General features: G+C 45.8%; 1 protein-coding gene, 1 long non-coding RNA gene and 1 other non-coding gene across 5 annotated transcripts in view; 2 read left to right on the top strand and 1 right to left on the bottom strand.

Moving 5' to 3' along the window:
- Window positions 1-7,669: 7,669 nt before the first annotated feature.
- On the top strand, window positions 7,670-20,754 carry LOC123462154. Of its 3 annotated transcripts, XR_006638129.1 has the most exons (5): window positions 7,670-7,807; window positions 7,932-8,055; window positions 15,768-15,919; window positions 19,678-20,134; window positions 20,682-20,754. It is a non-coding gene; the product is annotated as an uncharacterized LOC123462154 (long non-coding RNA). The 3 variants fall into 3 exon arrangements; XR_006638127.1 differs by having other exon boundaries at window positions 19,678-20,754; XR_006638128.1 differs by lacking the exon at window positions 15,768-15,919 and having other exon boundaries at window positions 19,678-20,754.
- Window positions 7,762-7,835, top strand: Trnan-guu. The gene has a single exon. It is a non-coding gene; the product is annotated as a tRNA-Asn (tRNA).
- Uspl1 (ubiquitin specific peptidase like 1) overlaps window positions 19,915-22,319 on the bottom strand; it is a 30,534-nt gene continuing 28,129 nt past the window's right edge. Inside the window, exon 9 of the mRNA XM_045154571.1 lies at window positions 19,915-21,781. Coding sequence (XP_045010506.1) covers window positions 20,100-21,781 — 1,682 coding nt within the window. The 3' untranslated portion in view covers window positions 19,915-20,099. The remainder of the gene's footprint in view (window positions 21,782-22,319) is intronic.

Here is a 22,319-nt window from a genome sequence, read left to right as displayed (position 1 = left end):
GAAACACTACCATTCACAATTGCCTAACAAATAAATAAATAAATTTAGATAGATAAAGTGTGGTATGTGGGTCACCCTGAGCTGAAGTCCACCCTGAGACTATCTAGAGAATTCCAGGTCAGCCTGAGTGAGATCCTACCTCAAAAATAAATAAATAAATAAATAAATAAGTAAATAAATAAATAAAGTGCCTTGGAATAACTCTAACCAAGGAAGTGAAGGAGCTCTACAATGAAAACTAAAATACCAGGAGAGAAATTACAGAAGACATAAGGAACTGGAAAGACATCCTGTGTTCTTGGATTGGAAGAATCAATATTTTGACAATATCAAGCTTACCAAAAGCAATCTACACATTTAATGCATTCCCCATCAAAATTCCAATGTCAGTCTTCACTCAAATAAAAAGAAAAACAGCCGGGCGTGGTGGTGCATGCCTTTAATCCCAGCACTCGGGAGGCAGAGGTAGGAAGATCGTGAATCCTGGTCAGCCTAGACTAGAGTGAAACCCGACCTCAAAAAACCAAAAAAAAAAAAAAAAAAAAAAAAAAATCTTAAAATTCATTTGGAAGCATAAAAAAACCTCAACTATCCAAAACAACTCTGAGCAACAAAAATAAGGTTAGAGGTATCACCATACCTGATTTTAAGATATGTGACAGAGTTGGAGAGATGGCTTAGCAGTTAAGGCCCTTGCCTGTGATGCCTAAGGACTCCTGTTCAACTATCCAGGTCCCACATAAGCCAGACACATAGCTGACGCAAGCGCACAAGTTCACACAGACATACAGGTGGCAAACACATCTGGAGTTCAACTGTGGTGGGTGGAGGCCCTAGTGCGCCAATTTTCTGTCTTTCTCTCTCTCTCTCTCTCTTTCTCTCTCTCACACACAGACACACACATATACACATTAAAAAAAAAAAGACCTAAACTGGGTGTGGTGACGCATGCCTTTAATCCCAGCTCTCGGGAGGCACAGGTAGGAGGATGGCTGTGAGTTCGAGGCCACCCTGAGACTCCATAGTGAATTCCAGGTCAGCCCGGGCTAGAGTGAGACCCTGCCTCGAAACACCAAAAAAAAAAAAAAAAAAAAAGTTTAAAAAAAGAAACAAAACAAAACAAAAATTTAAGAACAAGGCTGGAGGGATGGCTTAGTGGTTAAGGCACTTGCCTGCACAGCCAAAGAACCCAGGTTCAATTCCCCAGGACCCATGTAAGCCAGATGCACAAGGGAGTGCATGCATCTGGAGTTCGTTTGCAGTGGCTAAAGGTCTGGAGGGCTCTCTCTCTCTCCCTTCCTCCCTCTTTATCTCTCCCCCTCAAATAAATAAATAAAACAATTTTTTTAAAAAAAATTAAGAAAAACACTCCAGGGTTGGAGAGATGGCTCTGCAATTAAGACACATACATGCAAAGCCTAAGGACCAGAGTTCAATTCCCCAGTACCCACATAAAGCCAGATGAACAAAGTAGTGCTTGCATCTGGAGTTCATTGCAGTGGCTAGAGGTCCTGGCAGGCCATCCGCTCCTTCCATCCCTCCCTCTCTCTCTCAAATAAATAAATGATTTAAAATTTTTAAAACTACCCTAGCCAGGAATGGTGGCACACGCCTTTAATCCCAGCATTTGGGAGGCAGAGGTAGGAGGATTATTGTGAGTTCGAGGCCACCCTGAGACTACATAGTGAATTCCAGGTCAGCCTGGGCTAGAGCGAGACCCTACCTTGAAAATTAAAAAAAAAAAAAAAAAAAAAAGGCGTGGGGGGGGATGAAGGGATGACTTAGCAGTTAAGGCGTTTGTCTGCAAAGTCAAAGGACTCAGGTTCGATTCCCCAGGACCCACATTAGCCAGATGCACAAGGGAGTGCATGCATCTGGAGTCTTTTTGCAGTGGTTGGAGGCCCTGGTGCACCCATTCTCTCTCTCTCTCTCTCTCTCTCTCTCCTTTCTTCTCTGTCAAATAAATAAATAAATAACATATTTTAAAAAATCACTCTAAATGCATTGGTGTAAATCTCAAGAAGGTGGGATACAGCAAAGCAGGGACGCCTACTGCGGGTCTGATGACATTCTTATCTTTTGAGTTAGTGGCAGCTAGGGGTCTGTTCATATATTGCAAAGGATTTCTCTAACAGACACCGGGTGCCAGCTCACAGTTCACAGAAATGGGCAGCAAGTGACTACCAAAGCGGTCAAGCGATCCCAGGATAATTTGGTTCTTCCGATCAGCCTTGAATGCCTAACGGTATAGATCCAAAGTTTCCCCATAGAGTCTCCCGCTGGTACCTTCCTCCCTGCCTCACCTTCCCCAAGTGGCTCTCAGAGAAGACCTGACCCAAGCACGCCTGGAAGCTCTAGCTGGAAAGGAGCCTTCTTGTCTCAGTAACCCTGGGGTACACAGTGACCCCACCACCACCACCCCTTTGCCATTTTCTCCCTTTGCCCTCTGCAACCCTCATGACCTCATCCAGAAGCAACTGCCAGCCGGAGCTCCCACGGCCCGTCCCAATCAATCCACCTCGGTGATAGTTTGAATCTATGTACCCCCACCCGCCCCGCACACGCTCAGGCAGACTCAGGTGTTATTGAAATGGAGTTTGCAGCTTCTGCTCCTAGCAGGCCGACTCCTGCTGGGGGGCGGGCGGGGACATGTCACTGAACCCCCACACACACACACCCTGATCTGAATCCCAGCGTAAGGAATGCAGACTGAGTTACGCCAGGGTCCCTGCTTTTTCGAGCTTGCTTGTGGTGCTGGCGGTGATATTTCTCTCTGTGGATTTGTCAAAGGGGGCCAGCTTCTTTTGCCATTCTGGAACTTGCCACTGGATCTGCAAGTTTGAAATAAAGCCCATTCCTCACATAAACTGTTTGATTTGGAGGTTCATCTCAGCAACATAAAGCAATAATCTTCCACTCCGGAAAGGATACTTAAACTTTTTTGTTTATTTTTATTTATTTATTTGAGAGTGACAGACAGAGAGAGAGAGAGAGAGAAAGAGGCAGAGAATGGGCGCGCCAGGGCCTCCAGCCACTGCAAACAAACTCCAGACGCGTGCGCCCCTTGTGCATCTGGCTAACGTGGGTCCTGGGGGATGGAGCCTCGAACCCGGGTCCTAGGCTTCACAGGCAAGCGCTTAAGCCATCTCTCCAGCGCCCCCACATTTAATGAATGTGATAAACTGATCCACCCATATCTTCTGTGTTAGGCTCTCTGTGCATGAAGCTCCTGAACACAGGACTCCACAACCCTCTAAGCACCTAGGGCTGGAGAGACAGCTTAGCAGTTAAGGTGTTTGCCTGCAAAGCCAGATGACATCAGTCCAATTCCCCAGGACTCATGTAAGCCAGATACATAAGGAGATCCATGCGTCTGGCTGGAGTCCCTAGCATGCCCATTCTCTCCCTCTCTCTGCTTTTTTTTTTCTTTCTCTCAAATAAATAAATTTTTTTTTTTTTTTTTTTTTTTTTTTGGTTTTTCGAGGTAGGGTCACACTTTAGCTCAGGCTGACCTGGAATTCACTATGGAGTCTCAGGGTGGCCTCGAACTCTTGGCGATCCTCCTACCTCTGCCTCCCGAGTGCTGGGATTAAAGGCGTGCGCCACCACGCCCGGCTTCAAATAAATAAATTTTTAAAAAATAAAATTTAAATGCTGCATTTATGACTTTCATTTTTTTTTTTTTTGAGACACAGACAGAAAGAGGCAGAGAGAGAGAGAGAATGGGGGGGGGGGAGAGAAAATGGGTGTGCCAGGGCCTCCTGACACTGCCAAAGAACTCCAGAGGCATGCACCACTTTGTGCATCTGACTTTACACGGATATCGAGGAATCAAATCCAGACCATCAGGCTCCGAAAACAAGTGCCTTAACCACTAAGGTGTTTCTCCAGCCCTACTTTAATTTTTTTTGTTTGTTTGCTTTTCGAGGTAGGTCTCACTCTAGCCCAGGCTGACCTGAAATTCACTATGTAGTATCAGGGTGGACTTGAACTCATGGCAATCTTCTTACCTCTGCCTCCCGAGTACTGGGATTAAAGGCGTGCACCACCAAGCCCAGCATTCTTTAATCTTTTCAACTCACCTGACCAATCTAGCCCACCAACTCCCACGTTGCTTGAAAATATGGACTGAGCTGTGTCTGTAGACCTGGTACCTATTTCCATGTCCGATCCATACTTATGAATGCTTTTTTTAAAAAAAAATTTTTGATTACATAAGTAAAACAAGCTCACAGTAGGATCACATGTTTATTGGAAAAATAAATCAGCAGAGAGAAAAATGCATGGCCTTCAAAGCAATTAAAGAGATTCGATTTATGTTTCAAATGGGAAAATACACTTGTGGGCACATTAAATGAACCCAGATCAATAAAAATGATAAAATGCTAAGCATGGATGACTACAAGAGGGTAAGTCTGCATATACAGCACAGTAGGAGGAAGGATAATATAGAAGTAGATATGGGGACCAGACGCATAGGTTCTCCTGCCCTTAACCTATATGCTTTTTGTCCACCTAGTGTTTCTTTCTTCACTTGTCAACGTTGTTTAAGATGCGTCCATCCTTATCCCTCCCTGTTCCAAGAAAACAAACAACAAAATCAGCAGATGCAAGATAATGCCAGGGTGTCTCCAGTGACAAACTGGACACTAATCTGTATCTTTTTATTATTTATTTGAGAAAGAGAAAGACAGATAGAGAGAGAATGGGCACACCAGGCCCTCTAGCCACTGCAAATGGACTCCAGATGCACGTGCCACCTTGTGCATCTGGCTTATGTGGGTATTAGGGAATTGAACCTGGGTCTTTAGGCTTCACAGGCAAGTGCCTTAACTGCTGAGCCATCTCTTTAGCCCCGACCTATATCTTTTTTAAAAATATTTTATTTATAGCCAGGCATGGTAGTGCACACCTTTAATCCCACCACTTGGGAGGCAGAGGTAGGAAGATCGCCATGAGTTCAAGGCCACCCTGAGACTACATAGTGAATTAATTCCAGGCCTTGAACTCATGGCGATCCTCCTACCTCTGCCTCCCAAGTGCTGGGATTAAAGGCGTGCACCACCATGCTCGGCTCATTTTTATTTCTCTGAGATAGAGAAAGAGAAATTGCATGCCAGGACCTCTAGCCACTGCAAACAAACTCCAGATGCTTGCCCCACCAAGTGCATCGGGACCTGGAGAATTGAACCTGGGTCCTTAGGTTTTGCAGGCATGCACCTTAATTGCTAAGCCATTTCTCCAGCCCTCAATTTTTTTTTGTTGTTTATTTTTATTTATTTATTTTAGAGAGACAGGCAGACTGAAAGAGAAAGAGGCAGAGAGTGAGAGAATGGGCACATCAGGGCCTCCAACTGCTGCAAACAAACTCCAGATGCGTGTGCCAACTTGTGCATCTAGCTTACGTAGGTACTGGGGAATCGAGCCTCAAACTGGGATCCTTAGGCTTCACAAGCAAGTGCTTAACCACTAAGCCATCTCTCCAGCCCTCAATTTTTAATTTCTGTAATTGCTGGGACAAAGTTCCTAGTGTCAGCATTTAGAGCAGTTTAGGGTTGGCAGGGCTGCTGTGGTAGTTTGAATGTACATCCCCCTATCAAAGCTGTCTCCAGCCACATGGCTGGAGGTGTCACGGGGGGGTGGCCGCTCCTGGGGTCCAGCCCTATGGTGTGTTGGAAGCGGATCTGAATTCCAGCCAAAAGGTGCAGAGAGGTGTGAGTTCTGCCTGGGTCCCCCTGCTGCTTGCCGCCAGGTTTGTGTTTTGTTGCTTTTGGCGGTTCCTGTTTGGTGATGGTTGCTCTCTGCTTGAATGCATGGAAGCAGCTTCTCCAGCCACTGATGGAACTTGCCCCACAGATCTGTAAACTTGAAAGGAGCCTCGCCCTCCCCTGAACTGGGCCTGCTTTGGATGGTCATCGCAGCAACGTGAAGCTGACTACAATAGCCCCCAAAGTAAACTAAAAGTTAGAAATGTCCTTGAACCTGGAAGGGGATATATATATATATATATATATATATATATATATATATATATATATATATATATATATTTTTTTTTTTTTTTTTTTTTTTCCTGAGGTAGGGTCTCGCTGTAGCCCAGGCTGACCTGGAATTCACTATGTGGTCTCAGTGTGGCCTCGAACGCTCGGCAATCCTCCTACCTCTGCCTCCCAAGAACTGGTATTAAAGGCGTGTGCCACCACCTCCAGCGGTATCTGATATTTCTTAATATCTTTTTCCTTTAAAGAGCCTAAGGACCCCGGTTCGAGGCTCAGTTCCCCAGGACCCACGTTAGCCAGATGCACAAGGGGGCGCACGCGTCTGGAGTTCCTTTGCAGTGGCTGGAGGCCCTGGCGCGCCCATTCTCATTCTCTCTCTGTGTGTATGCCTCTTTCTCTCTGTGTCACTTTCAAATAAATAAGTAAAAATAAACAAAAAAAAAAAAAAAGAGGAGAGGGACAGCAAAGATAGGGTATGGAAGCAGCAAGGGCATGGAAGCAGAATGGCCAGAAACACCCAAAGTTGGGTTTGCTGCGAAGAACCTAAGACTTAGCCGGGTGTGAGGGCGCATGCCTTTAATCCCAGCACTCGGGAGACAGAGCTGGGAGGATTGCCGTGAGTTCGAGGCCACCCTGAGATGACATTGTGAATTCCAGACTAGCGTGGGCTAATGGGACCTTCCCCCCCCCCCAAATAAAAAGGAAGAAGGAAGGGGAAAAGAAAAGAACCTAATTCTTGCCCCGTTCTGTGGACTGAGGACAAAAAGGGGAGGATCTCCTAGGGACTTTTGGATGCAAAAGCATCACCAGAAGCGCCTTTCTCTTCCTCCTGATAAGGGCGAGCACAGTACCCCTGCTCCCCCTTACTGTAGCATCCCGATAGGTTCAGTTCACAAGACAGGGTTTAAATATCCTTCAGTGGCTACTTAAAGGCTCATTTTGATGGTCATAAACCCCCTTTTGATGTTCCTCTCAATGGAGACCCCCTAATGTCCCCAACGGGGTGCAAGTTGTTATCTTAGATGGTGACAAAAAAAAAACTTACTTTTTAATATACAAAGTACACAAACTTAAATCTGTGCTGTTTCGAATTTTTTTGTTTGTTTGTTTTTGGAGGTAGGGTCTCGCTCTAGTCCAGGCTGACCTGGAATTCACTATACAGTCTCAAGCTGGCCTCCAAGTCGCGGCGATCCTCCTACATCTGCCTCCCGAGTGCCGGGATTAAAGCAGTGCACCACCATGCCGGGCTTGGGTTTTTTTTGAGCAGAAGTGCTGAAGGTGCAAATAGCAACCCAGGGAAAGACAACAGCGCCCTCAAGTTCGGGGCCGGCTAGAAGTGTCAGTCCATCCCGCGAGCCCTTCCTCTCAGGGGGGCCGGATCAGCGCCACCTCCTCCCGGCGATGCCTGGGCCCCGAAACCCGCCGGCGGCGCGGGAGTCCGGCTGGAGTTCAGCCCAGTGAGACAGCGCGGAGCTGGAGCCTGTCGCCCCGCCCACTTCCCCCCAGCGCCGACGCCCCGCCCACAGAGGCCCCGCCCATCACCCGAGCTCGCCGCCTTGGCTCCGCCCACCGCCCGACTCACCACCCGAGCGCGTCGTTTCGGCCCCGCCCACCGCCCGAGCGCCGCGCCGAGGCTCCGCCCACCGCGGCCGCCCCGCGCCCCGCGCAGAGAGGCGCCGCCCAGGGTGGCGAGAGCCGACGCCAACGCCAACGCCAACGCCGCGGAAATGTGGACACCGCGCGCCGGTCCTCAAGCAGCTGCGTCTCTGTGGCGCAATCGGTTAGCGCGTTCGGCTGTTAACCGAAAGGTTGGTGGTTCGAGCCCACCCAGGGACGGTGGCGCTTCTTTTCCTTCGGGGGTGGGGGTGTCCTTTTAAAATTGCAATTCCGAGGTTTTTAACCTGAGATGAATTGCTCTTCCCTACATCCAAGGCCTTGGCCGGAGGAAGAATGCTCCCACACAGCTGCGATTGCCAGGGACCATCTCTAACATCGACAAGTGAACGAATAAATGTCATGGCATTCACTCGGAAAAACTCCGCAGACTTCCACGACGGTGAGCAGCCTTATAGATGACACAGGGGGGAAAGATTTGTGGGGGAACATACCACGGCAAAATACTATTCATATATACTGCTCACAGCTTTTCGACAATGGACTGAGTCTAGCAAATTGCATTATAATGCTTACCTTAAGTTTCTGGCAAAAATTTTTCCCTGAAATGTAATGCAAACAGAAATTGTATGAGTTCCTGTTAAAAACTTTCAAATCACGTATTTTTTTCAACTGTAATATCATAGAGGACACAAATGTTCTTCAAGTAAATGATTGGCTTAAGACTACATAAGGACCTAAAATCATATGTGTAATAATTGGCATAATTTTCTTTCAAGACTGAGTTCATATAGCAGTATAGTCTTGTGTATGGGATCTGTTTCATTTATTGAATTAAGAGATTTAGAACAGTTCACAGTCACTAGGATGTCTTCTGGACAATGCTGAAGGTGAATGCGGATCAGAAGTTTTGTTTTTGTGGCTGGATAAATGACTCGGGTTAAAGTGCTTGCCTGCTAGCTAGCAAGTTCCCAGAGGCCATGCACTCCTTAGTTTATTCTCTGTTGTAATGATCTTTTTTTACTTTCAAAGAGAGAATGGAAGAGGAGAGTGGCTTCCTCCAGCCGCTACACACAAACCCCAGATGCATTCACCACTCTGTGCGTCTGGCTTTACATGGGTACTGGGCGTCGAACTGGGGTCCTTAGGCTTTGCAGGCAAGTGTCTTAACCGTAACTACTGAACTGTCTCTTCAGGCCCTGTAATGATCTTTTTAGGTTCCAATGGACTTCTTGCAGGATGTAGGTCTGATCCTTGAGCCGAGCACACCAGGCTTTGTACCGTGTGATTTTCCAGGAAAAACACCCCATGGTTATAATGTGTACTGCGTGGGCCTTTCAAATATACCCTTCACACCTTAAGCTCATTCATCACAATAAAGTCATGGGAGGAATCTCCTTCTAAGTTATATTCCTCAAAGGACGTAATTTGCATGGTTTAAAGATCAACCAAAACTTAAATTTTAAGCAATGTTAAAAAAATAAGTAGAAATGAAATATATGACCTTTATTTTTTCATTTTTATGTGTGTGTGTGTGTGTGTGTGTGTAAGGGGGGGAGAAAGCACATTCCCGTAAATTATTTTTCTTATCTTTTTTTTTTTTTTTTTTTTCCAGGTAGGGTCTCGCTCTAGCCCAGGCTGACCTGGAAGAATTCACTACATAGTTTTATGGTGGCCTTGAAAACAGGGTGGCCTCGAACCCTCCTACCTCTGTCTCCCAAGTGCTGGGATTAAAGGTGTGCACCACCAAACCCAGCTATTTTTCTTATCTTAAAAGAGTTTTCAGGGGCTAGAGAGATGGGTTAGCGGTTAAGGCACATGCTTGCAAAGCTTCAGGACCCCGGTTCAATTCTCCAGTTCCCACATAAGCCTGGAGTTCATTTGCAGTGGCTGGAGGCCCTAGTGCACCCATTCTCACTCTCTGTCCCTCTCTCTGTGTCTCTAATAAATAACAATAAAATCTTTAAAAAAAAAAAAAGTTTCCAGGCTGTGGGGCTGTGTAGCTCAGGTGGTACAGTGTTTTCCTAGCAGGCATGAGGCCCTGGGGTCAGTCAAGTACCACCTAAACCAGGAGTAGAGGTATACACCTGTGTTTCTAGCACTTGGGAATTGGAGTCAACCTGGGCTGCATGAGACCTTGTCTCAAAAAAAAAAAAAAAAAAAAAAAAAAAAAGATTTTCTTTTGTAACTTAAAACTTGTAATATTAGGGCTGTAGAAATGGCTTAGCAGTTAAGCGCTTGCCTGTGAAGCCTAAAGACCCCAGTTCGAGGCTCTATTCCCCAGGACATACGTTAGCCAGATGCACAAAGGGGTGCACACGTCTGGAGTTCATTTGCAGTGGCTGGAGGCCCTGGCATGCCCATTCTCTTTCTCTCTGTCTCTCAAATAAATAAATAAAAAATAAACAAAAAAATTTAAAATATTAAAAATTGTCATATTAGTTGAGTTGTTGTAGTTAATTTTATTTATTTGCAGAGAGAGTGAAAGAGAGAGAACGCTAGGGCCTTCCAGTCACTGCAAATGAACTCTAGACTCATGTGCCACTCTGTGCATCCGGCTTTTTGTGGGCACTGGGGAGTTGAACCCAGGACTGCAGGCTTCGGGAGCAAGTACTGAGCCATCTCCCCACCCCTGGAAGGTGGTTTTATGGGACTCATTGTCAGATTTAGGGGTGAGTGACATGCTTATGTGATGACTTAAGCTTACCCACATTGTGGCCCCACATGAGCCTCCTGAGTGCTGGGATTAAAGGTGTGTGCCACCACCCCTGGTTTATTTATTTATTTTTTATTTATTTATTCAACAGAGAGAGAAGGAGAGAGAAAGAGGCAGATAGAGAGAGAATGGGTGCATCAGGGCCTCTAGCCATCTTGGGCATCTGGCTTATGTGGGTGGGTACTGGGAAGTCGAACCTGGGTCCTTAGGCTTCTCATGCAAGCACCATTACTGATAAGACAAACCCCCCAACCCTGGGTGTTTGTTTTTTATTTTGTTTTTGTTTTTTGTTTTTCAAGGTAGGGTCTCACTGTAGCACAGGCTGACCTGGAATTCACTCTATTCTCAGGGTGGCCTTGAACTCACGGCGATCTTCCTGCCTTTGCCTCCCAGTGCTGGGATTAAAGGTGTGTGCCACCATGCCTGGCTTTTTTTTTTTTTAATATTTAAAATTTTTATTTATTTATTTGATACAGAGAGAGAGAATGGGTGTGTCAGGGCCTCCAGCCACTGCAAACAAACTCCAGATACATGTACCACCTTGTGCATCTGGCTAACATGGGGCCTGAAGAATTGAACCTGGGGTCCTTTGGCTTTTCAGGCAAAAGCCTTAACCACTAAGCCATCCCTCCAGCCCATGTTTTATTTTTCATTTTTCATTTTTAAGTTTTTTGGGTTTGGGGGGGTTGTTGTTGTTGTATTAAGCAGTTTTGGCTTTCTTAGTTGTGCTAAAGTTTCTTGTCTCAGTCAGCAGGAAAGGCACTCTTAGATCCCAAAGAGGGTCTCCTCTCTTCCCTGTCCCCTGCATTTTCTCAGTCTTTCTATCCTACCCCATTTAGGAATGGCATGTTATTAATATGAAGATTTTTAAGGTAACACAAAGAATTCAAAGAGCACAAAAAGAAATTGGCGTGATTTTTATTTGGAAGGGACTAAAACAAATAATAATTATCTGAGGGCTGGGGAAATTGTTTAGCGGTTAAGGCATTTGCCTGTGAAGCCTAAGGACCCAGGTTTAATTCGCCAGGTCCCACGTAAGCCAGATGCACATGCATCCCAGAGTTCGTTTGCAGTGGCTGCAGGCCCTGGCATGCCCATTCTTTTTCATCTTTTTTTTTTTTTTTTTTTTGAGGTAGGGTCTCACACTAGTCCAGGCTGACCTGAAATTTACTATGTAGTCACAGGGTGGCCTTGAACTCATGGTGATCCTGATCCTCCTACCTCTGCCTCCTGAGTGCTGGGATTAAAGGCGTGCACCACCAAGCCCATTCTCTTTTTCTCTATCTGCCTCTTTCTCTTTCAAATAAATAAATAAATAAAATACATTTTAAAAATTAAAAAAAAGAATTTGAAACAACTGACCAAACAAAAAATGCAGCTACCTTAAAGTTTTAGCGCAATGAAGGACTTCAACTGAATGGCTCTAGGAACGTTTGTGGAGATTCACATCAATAGCATTTCTGTTTTTGTGATTTCCTTTAATGACATAAACTGAACTTAATTGCCATATTTGAGTTATCGCTAACTGGAACTGAGGCATTTTTCACTATTTTGTTACTGTTTAAAAAAAAAAAAAAGAGAGAGAGAGCCAGGCCTGGTGGCGCATGCCTTTAATCCCAGCACTTGGAAGGCAGAGGTAGGAGGATCTCTGTGAGGTCGAGGTCACCCTGAGACTACATAGTGAATTCCAGGTCAGCCTGGGGTAGAGTGAAAAACTAACTCAAAAAAATAAATAAATAATATGGCTGGGGAGATGGCTTAGCAGTTAAGGCATTTGCCTGAGAAGCTTAGGATTCCGGGTTCAATTCCCAGTACTCATGTAAGCCAGATGCACAAGATGGCACATGCATCTGAAGTTCATTTGCAGTGCCTGGAGGCCATGGGTGTGCCCATTTTCTCTCTCTTTATCTGCTTCTCTCCAATAAATAAATAATTTTAAATAAATTTATTAATTAATAAACCAGTTAAAATTTTCAAAGCTCACTCAAAGGGTTTATTCCCAAACAACTAAATCAAATATCCATTTCAAAACATGTATTTGTGATGCACTGAGATTATCATATGTGTGAGCATAATGAAGGCTTGTTCTTAATTGATTTATTCCCTTACACTTGAGTATAGGTCTCATGACTGGAATTCACTGTAAGTACTATGTAGGTGAAACTATGTATTGATGAAAACCCTGGAAAGAACTGAAGCTTTAAATACAGGATTTGTCTGCTAATTACCAAGCACAGGAATTTGTTAAAAGTTTCATAGCCAGTAGAACATCAGTTTACAACAGCAAACATTTTGCCTGCCTTCTGTTTAGGCCTGGGTTACGGTGCCTTGAGGCTGAGAGAAGAATGAAATTATCAAGGGGTGGTGAGACACTTGAGGCCCCTCAGCAGAACTAGTTCATCTCGGCCTCCCAACCCAGTGGGAGGCTATAATAAAGGGGAAGCTGGCAAGATGGTACTTTACTAGGCTAGTAAGGGCATGCAGTGTCTAAACAGAAAATGTCTTCTCCCTATGGTCTCCTTTCCTTTTTTAATCCAAGGTTTTTTTTTTTTTTTTTGGTTTTTCAAGGTAGGGTCTCACTCTAGCCCAGGCTGATCTAGAATTCACTATGTACTCCCAGGGTGGCCTCAAACTCATGGCCACCGTCCTACCTCTGCTCTTGAGTGCTGGGATTAAAGGCATGCACCACCACAATGCCTGGCCTTATCTAAATTTTTATTAGCTTACTAGGAATTAGGTTTCAGGCTGCAGAGATGGCTCAGCGTTTAAAGGCACTTGCTTGTAAAACTTGAGGGCCTGGGTTCAATTCCCCAGTACCCATGTAAAACCAGTTGCACAGAGTGGCACATGCGTCTAGAGTTTGTTTGCAGTGTCAGGAGGCCCTGGCATGCCCATACTCAGTCTGTCTGTCTTTTTTTCCTCGGTCTGTCTCAAACAAATAAATATTTTTTTTTAAAAAAAAAGATTAACAAAAAAGAATTAGGTTTCATTATGGCATTTTTCAAACAGTTTGTTGTTGTTTATCTCCCCCCTTTCTTCCCCAGCCCCAAATAATTAATGATTCATATGTTAAGAGAAGGAAGGAAGGAAGAGAAACCTGGTTACTTAGAAAATATATGTAAAGTTTAGGCTTTAGAGAGTAGAAACCATGCTATACTAAAAGGAAAGAGGCTGGAGAGATGGCTCACTGGTTAAAGGTACTTACTTGCAAAGCCTGATGGCCTGAGTTGGATTCCCTAGTCCCCACATAAAGCCAGATGCACAAAGTGATACATGCATCTGGAGTTCATTTGCAGTGGCAAGAGGCCCTCTGGGCCCATTCTGTCTGTCTGTCTGTGTCTCTCTTTGCAAATAAATAAAAATTCAAAAAGTAAAAAAAGGGGGGCGGGCTGGAGAGATGGCTTAGCAGATAAAGCACTTGCCTGCAAAGCCAAAGGACCCAGGTTCGATTCCCTAGGACCCATGTAAGCCAGATGCACAAGGTGGTGCGTGCATCTGGAGTTTATTTGCAGTAGCTGGAGACCCTGGTGTTCCCATTCTCTCTTTCTCTCAAATAAATAAAAGTAAACTATTTTAAACAATAAAAGGTAAAAACCATATCAAAACATCAAAACTTACAGTTTGGAAACCAAAATGACAAAGTTTAAAACCCTTATGCACCAAGCAGATAATAACGAATAAGACTAAAAGAATAAAAAATAAAAAAAATAATGAGTAAGACTGAGTGTAAGGCTGTAGGTCTGGGGAGACCCTCAGGGCTTGTCCTGTTTCTGGTTCTGATGCTTGCTCCCAGGTTCTCTCTTTAAGATAATCCCATTTTATTTCTCCTTTCTTGCCATGCAAGGTCAATCCAAGCTGGACACAATACCAGCACTCTCATCCAATCACCCACCTAAACGATCCCATCATAATCCACTCTTGCATAGCTCTGTGATCCTATGAGCTCCAGGCCTCCCAGGATACGAAGATCTAATCTATTCTTAACCCCACCTGCCCTGGCTTAACTACCCCGAGCCCTTGCCCAATACTTGGTAGAACTCATGCCTGCCCCTGCCAGGGCCCCCACTTCAGTCAAGGGTCTCTCTCCTGTGCTTTTGGCTGAGGAAATTTGGTTCAGCTAAAGAAGCAGCCATTCAGTAGTGTCTGTTTTGTCTCTCACATGCCAGGCCCTGAGAAGGCTGGCCTCTTGTTATTTCAAATACATACCCTCCTTATCTAGGGATTTTTTATTTATTTGGAGGCTGGAGCAGAGAGTGAGAATGATGGGCACATTTGGGCCTCCATCCACTGCAAATGAACTTCAGACACATGTATCACCTTGTGCATCGGGCTTATGTGGGTCCTGGGGAGTTGTACCTGGGTCCTTAGGCTTTACAGGCAAGCACTTAACCGTTAAGCTCTCTCTCTAGCCCATAAACTGCATTTTGAAGCTGAACCATTTCTTTTTGCTGAATCTAATATTTCCATGGTGTGGTGATTTGATTCATTTGTCCCCCATAAACTTAGGTGTTGTGAATGATAGGTTCCTAGATGATGGAGATTTGGAAATCAATGCCTCCTGGAGGCAGTGTGTTGTTGTGTATGTGTGTGTGGGGGGGGCAGGCTTATGGGTATTATAGCCAGTTTCCCCTTGCCAGTGTTTGGCACGCTCTCCTGTGGTTGTTGTCCACCTAATGTCCAGGTTATGTCCACCCTTGGCTCATGCCATCGTTTTTCCCTGTCATGGTGGAGCTTCCTCTCAAGTCTGTAAGCCAAAATAAAACCCCTTTCCCCACAAGCTGCTCTTCTTTAGGTGTTTTCTGACAGCAGTGCAAACCTGACTGCAACAGTAAAGTTGGTACCAGAAGTGGGGTCATTGCTGCTAGAAACCTGACTGTGTTGCTTTTAGCCTTTCAGAGTTGATTTTCAAGATGAATGTGGAAGGATGTGAAACCTTGGCCTAAGAGACGCTTTGCAGTGCTATAAATACAGCTTGATAAGACTGTTCTGGTCAGAGTTGAAAGACCTGAATGCCAAGAACTATGGACTGTGACGTTTGACTTAAGAGGGTGAGGAAGGTTTGCTTGGACTGGGCTAGAAGCAGCTTGTGTGAGAGGCTTGCTGTTATGCCCATGTCCTGAGAACTTGTGCAGGGTTGCCTTGTGCAGAAATGGAATGGTGTGTGCAGAAGGATATGGCACAGAAAAAAATTAAACTGACACTTCTGCCTGTTCAGCTGCAGTTGTTTGAGAGATTACAACCATTGGGCCAGGTGACCCACATTGGGACAACAGAAAGAATGCAGATTCTTTTGAGGGTGCCTGAATGCTGAAGGAGTGTCCTGTTCTTCAAAGTCTGCTTTATTCTCTACTAAACTAACAAGTTGGTAACCCACCTGGTATGGCAAATGCAGGACGGAGAGGATCATTAAATTTGCAACATGCTTTTGTGTTTTGGAGATGGCCATGGGAATTGTGAGGCAGGCTTGTTGGATTGCCTGTGTGAAGACCCTGTGGAGCCAGTAGGATGAACCATGAGTTGCAGTGGAAACCCAGTGGAGATGCCAGGACTATGGGATGGCTGCCGGCACCAGATGTATTTTTCCAGGACTGTGAGTAGCCTAGCTGGAGGGGCAGAATTGCCAACTCCAGGGACTGGTTAGAATTATCAGACTTGGAGATTGGACACTGACTAGAGTTGTCTGATTTGGAGCTAAGGTTTGCTGTGTTTAAATCTTTTTTCTTTTTCTTTCTCTTTCTTTCTTTCTTTTTCTTTTGAGGCAGGGTCTCACTCTAGCCCAGGCTGTCCTGGAATTTACTATGTAATCTCAGGGTGGCCTTGAACTCATGGCAGTCCTCCTACCTCTGCCTCCTGAGTGCTGGAATTAAGGATGTGCATCACCACACCCAGCTTGGTTGACTGTTTTTTTAATATGCCCAGTGCCATCTTTTTTGTTTATTTTTATTTATGTATTTAAGAGTGACAGACAGAAAGATGCAGAGAGAATATGGGTGAGCCAGGGCCTCCAGCCACTGCAAACAAACTCCAGACGCGTGTGCCCCCTTGTGCATTTGGCTAACGTGGGTCCTGAGGAATTGAGCCTTGAACTGGAGTCCTTAGGCTTCACAGGCAAATGCCTTGACCACTAAGCCATCTCTCCAGCCCTGCCAATGGCATCTTTTGTAGTGTGAATGTTTATCCTATGCCATTACGGGATTTTTGTTTTTGGTATTATGGCTCAGTTAAAAGAACTTGGACTGTGGGAATGTGTAAATACCATTGGAGTTGATTAAAAAAAAAAAAAAAAAAAACTATGGGGACTTTTAAAATTGGATGGATGCATTGCATTTTACATCATGTATGGTTATCAGCTTATGGGGACCAGGGGTGGAATGTGGGGGTTTGATTCAGGTGTCCCTAATAAACTTAGGTATTCTAAACGCCAGGTTCCCAGCTGATGAGATTTGGGGATTAACACCTCCTGGAGGTAGTGTATTGTTGGGGGTGGGCTTATGGGTGTTGTAACCAGTTTCCTCTTGACAGTGTTTGGCACACTGTCTTGTTGCTGTTGATCGTCTGATGTTGGCCAGGAGGTGATGTCCACTGTCGGCTCATGCCATCATGGAGCTTCCCCTGGAGTCTGTAAGCCAAAATAAACTATTTTTCTCACCAACTGTTCTTGGTCAGGTGTTTTCTGCCAGCAGTGCAAAGCTGACTGCACAGACACTAACTCGGACATGTGACAAGATTGGGCGTATTCAGGATGGATGGGCTAGAGACTTGAATAGTACGCCTAGCCTTTAAAACGCCAGACCCTGTCATGTTACGCTCCTGCTACGTTTAATTCTCTGGGAAGTCAAAGTTTTCATAAAGTCAAAGTTTCACTGCACCCTAGATCTTGATCGGCAGTGCCTTTAATCTCATGTTCAATCTTTCCCTGCTCATGCTTGACTCCACAGGCCTTTCTTATTCTCAAACTATAGTCTGAATGTGTCTCCCCGCTACACACACCCCGAACACACCCTGGTGCTAAAGATGAAATCCAGGGCTTTGGGCATGCTACACAAGTGCTTTCATCACTGAGTTACATTGCCAGCCCTCACTCTGACATTTCAGTACCTACCAGTAGTAAACAGTGGGTGCTTTGAGGAGATCATTAGCCCACAAGGCTCTGCGCCCACAAATGAGATTGTCTAATACTTGGGAGTCTGGGACACAGGCTCACGTTTTGAGTATGTTACCCAGCTGTGGAAGTGGGGGGCAGAGGAGGGGCAGCTAGAGGAAACAGGCACCCGTCCCAGTGCAGGTCCAGCAAATCGCCATCCTCCCGTCCCGTTTCAGCTTCCTCGCTCCAGCTTTGCTGCCGCCTGTTTTGGTGATTTATTAGTAACATGCTTTCCACGTTTCTGCTTTGTGCCTTCACTCATTAAAACGGCCCCGGGCATGGTGTTAAGTGCTTACTGTGAGCACAAGGTTCTGTGATGTGTGCACGTGCTGTACACACAGCATCACCCATGCTAATAGGAAAGCATTTTCAAGCCCAAGTTACAATGCTGCTGGTCACAGGTTACGAGCTCCAAATCAATACTCAGTTGGAATAAGGTACCTTTGGAGAGACGCATAAAAATAAACATTGGGTCACAAAAATATGACCAGAGGCTCGGAAAAACACAGCCCTGTATTTACTTTAGAAGCAACAGCGCAGTATTTTTCTCAGTGTTCATGATGGCTTTACAGATCATGATCACCCAAAATCTCCACTGAACGTATCTTCTGCTGCCTGCCACCTAACATCATCTCATTTGGAAGAAACTTAAAGGGCCAGGCTTTCTGCTGTATCTTACAGTGCTTGGTACTCACCAGTAACCTCAAAGAACCTGTTAAATGGGTAATAAAAAGTGAAGGATGGTCTGAGCTGGAGAGATGGCTTAATAGTTAAGGTATTTGCCTGCAAAGCCTAAGGACCCAGGTTCAAGTCCCCAGTACCCATGTAAGCCAGATACACAAAGGTGGCACATGCGTCTGGAGTTTGTTTGTAGTGGTTAGAGGCCCTGGTGTACCCATTCTTTCCCTCATAAAAAATATTTTTTAGAAAGTAAATGATGAATGTTATATAATAAAACACAAGTGACCAGTAGATACAGAAAATGGTGTGTATTGGAGTTACTGTTAGTCAATAGTAATTGTGGAAATGTAAACAAAACAGCCAGAGTTGGCTGTCCCTCTTATCCCCAAGAAAACTTCCCAGCGTTGGCAAGTAATCTGGAAAGCCAGTCACATATTCAGCAAGGTTTTCAATGTGTCTTCATCCAGTCTCCCCAAATAAAACTTGTACAAAAACTTGATCAACAAGGTAGCTATTGTGGCACAATTAACGAGAGCAAAACTGTATAAGTCAAGAAACTAAAAGGAAGAGTGAAAACAGTTATGCACGAGTCACAGCTATTTCAAGTCATCAAGCCGGCGTGGTGGCTCACCGCTGGACTCCTGGCACTCAGGAGACAGGCAGTGGAGGTCAGTAGTTTGTCGTCAGCTTTGGCTACTAGTCTGAGCTGTAAGACTTTTCCCCACAGCATGCAGTGTTTGTGTGTGTGTGTGTGCACTGCAGTACATGCGGAGGCATGGGCACATGCTGCGCACACACGTGGTGGTGATCTGGTGTCCTCTGGCACTCTTCTCACTTTTACACAGGGTCTCTGTAGCTGTTGCTATTTTTTGGTTAGACTGGCTAACACATGGGCACCGTCTGCTTCCTCAGCACTTCAGGTTTATACGGTCATGCCCAGCTTTTTCCATGGGTGCTGGGGACTACCCACTGAGCCAGCTCCCCTGCCCTGCACTGTTTTTAAAAATTTATTTATTTATTTATTTATTTGAGAGCGACAGACACAGAGAGAAAGACAGATAGAGGTAGAGAGAGAATGGGCGCGCCAGGGCTTCCAGCCTCTGCAAACGAACTCCAGACGCGTGCGCCCCCTTGTGCATCTGGCTAACGTGGGACCTGGGGAACCGAGCCTCGAACCGAGGTCCTTAGGCTTCACAGGCAAGCGCTTAACCGCTAAGCCATCTCTCCAGCCCCCTGCACTGCTATTATTGGGGGGAAAAGGGAGAAATTGGGGAGTAAATGTGGGACAGAAATGTTGGGTTTTAAACGACTTAATATTTCACATATAATAGGATCAACTTACACTAGCCATTCTCTTCAAAGGAGAACTGTTAGCCCAGTGTCCTACTTGAAAAAATTAATTTCTTTTAAGACATTAATACATAGCATAATTTTGTTATTTATGATGCATAGACATTTACTGCATCATCACAAAGACCTTTTCATGTAATAGATCGTTTACTGACCACTTATTATCACTCCAGGCTTCCTGCCACCCTTTCGAAGGAGAGAGAGGAGCCGCGCTGAGGCAGTCTCGTCAGATGGCCATGCACTACACTCAACTTGGATCTGTGCCCACTGGTGTTTCCAAATTTCCAAACATTTCTTAAAACCTGTACATTTCATGCAGCCAAATGTACAACTGCCAGAAACTAGACAATCCTCATGTTTACCATTCTGAAACCCTCACTCTCCTACAATTACAAAAAAAGCAGCAAGAACACAGTCCCGAGGATTTTAATTTATAAAATGGATTACACATTCCATGGGAAGACTTGGATATAAAGCACCTGTTTAAATTTTATTCACAGTTAGTTACTAAACAAGGCCAGTGTGTGCCAATTAGCACTACCCGAAACAGGTTACACCTTAGAAATAAATACTAAACTAAAAAGTTAAGAAGCATTCAGCAATTCTCAAACAAATATTCATCAAAATGAGGTAAGTCTAATGTGTCATTTGCTAACGTGGTTAATGATGAAGTGGAAAAGAATTCATCAAAAATGTCAGTCTTCATAGGACTCTCCAAGTCCAATGCTCTGATGCAGGCACTGTTTGCCAGTGAGTCTGATTCAACTTCACACTGAGTTTTCTTGACAGGGCTACAGTAATTATGGTCCTGTTTCAGATGGGTGCTTAGTTCACTAGGTGCTGGTGCTGGGCTGTTGCTATCTCCCATTTCTAAATACCTAAAGTCAGGTTCCACACTTTCGGAGAGCTCTGTGGAAATGGTTGTAGGAGACAGTAATTCTGCTAAGATGTCTTCTTGACTCTGACTAGGGTGCGAGCTAACGGGAGGAGCAGTGGTACATCTGGCCTTGTTATCTGCAGCGTCAATTTGATACTGTAGCTCCTTTAGAAGATCTTCAATGGACTCCCCATCACTGGGGGACCCACAGTGGGACAGAGATTCTAGATTTTCACTTGGAGGTGTTACAGTTTGGGGAGAAGACTGAAGAGAAGCTAATTTCTTCTTTTTTGCCTTTAGTTTCTTAAGAAGTTTTAGACGAAGTTTATGAATCTGATCTTCAGCCATGCCCCCGGGACTGGCTGAGGCGACGCCGTGCTCACGTCTCCGAGCTGCGGCTGCGAGCGGCGGGCTCGCCTCCGCCCCGCGCGGCTCCAGGGCGGCGCTGCCCGGAGCGGGTGGGGCTGCGCCGGGGCCGCCGGCTGCTGGGGCGCCGCTCCCGGCCCCGGGCTCCTCGGCGACACACCTGCAGGTTCGCCTCGGCGTCCGGCTGGACTTCCGGCGCGCGCCTTTGATTTTAAAACCATCGAAATTAGTGGCTCCCTTAGCTGCGGGCTGCAGCTCAACCAGGCTGCTCCGAGCGTGCGCTGAAACACAGGGGGGCATGAAAGCGGCGCCCTTGCGCAAGAGACCCTGAACCCAGCTCCCCACGAACGGCCGCTTGGGGCTCTCCTTCGCGGGCGCGCTCGTCTCCCTCCCCGGCTCAGATCCCCGAGAAGGGGCCCGTTGTTCCGGTTTAAGCCTCCCCGTTGCCACCGGAAGGAATGGCAACGGAGTGTCCTCGGTTTCCGCGGACGCCTCTGCCCGCACAGGACGGGCGGCGCGGGCCGCAGGGGCTCTGCTCACCGAAGTGGGCACGTCTGTGTCGCCCGCTGCCGAACCTACGGGCGGGGCGCGGGCCGGCGGGTCTCCACGCGGACCCGACAGCGAAGAGGCCGTCGCTCCAAGAAGCCCCGACGTCTCAGCCCACGGTCTGTCTTCTGCTGGGGGATCCTTGAAGTCCATCTGAATAACGGACACAGCTTCTCGGCTAGTTTCAAGCGTGGAAGGTACAATACTATCAGGCAAGCCATGATGTCCAGCTCCGTCCTGTGGAAGCGTGGGAGAGGCGGGAGGCAGGTGGGTGCAGGGAGCAGCCGGGGCGGGCGAGGCGGGCCTCTTCTTGCCTGCAGCATCACGGTCATTGGGCTTTGTAAGTGGGACGGAAGCAGCTTCTTCATCTGTCACGTGGAGGAGCCTTCTTTCCCAAATAACAATGTGAATCTCAGAAGCAGGAACGTCACACTTCCTGTGCCTTGCAGCACAGGGACCTTTCAGGTCATCACATTCCAGCCAACTTCCTGGCGGATGGGAAAGAAAAGTCAGAGGTTAGATATTCACAAGCATTCTACTGTCCCCTTCTGCCCTTGGCAATAAGAGAACACTGTAAACACAGTGTATAATGTTCAAGTTCTCATTTGGGTGACAACAGTTATAAGCTACCATAGGCAGAAATCTGAAAATCTAGGTTGCTTTGCTGGATTGTTTATTATATGTTTTCCCCTAATACTCCCCCAAGAAATCAACACAGAACTACTTCAATGGTTGAGACTTAGAATTCAACATCAAAAAATAAAGTTGTTTTATATGAACTCTCTGGATAAATGAAGCTTGTTACCCAAGTACCAACATTTACTTCAATTTTATATATTATATATATTTATATGCACACACATGAAAAAGTGGGGGAGGGGGGAAAAGAGAAAATGGGTATACCAGGGCCTCTCTGTCACTGCAAACAGACTCCAGATGCATGCGCCCACCTCTCTGTGAACCTGGCTTTATGTAGGTACCAGGGAACTGAACCCAGGAAGTCAGGCTTTGCAAGCAAGCATCTTT

This window comes from Jaculus jaculus, chromosome 7, assembly GCF_020740685.1.
Source record: "Jaculus jaculus isolate mJacJac1 chromosome 7, mJacJac1.mat.Y.cur, whole genome shotgun sequence".
In the NCBI taxonomy this organism is placed as follows: Eukaryota; Metazoa; Chordata; class Mammalia; order Rodentia; family Dipodidae; genus Jaculus; species Jaculus jaculus.
Note: the sequence above shows the minus strand (reverse complement) of the source record. Positions and strands in the feature narration are given on the sequence as shown.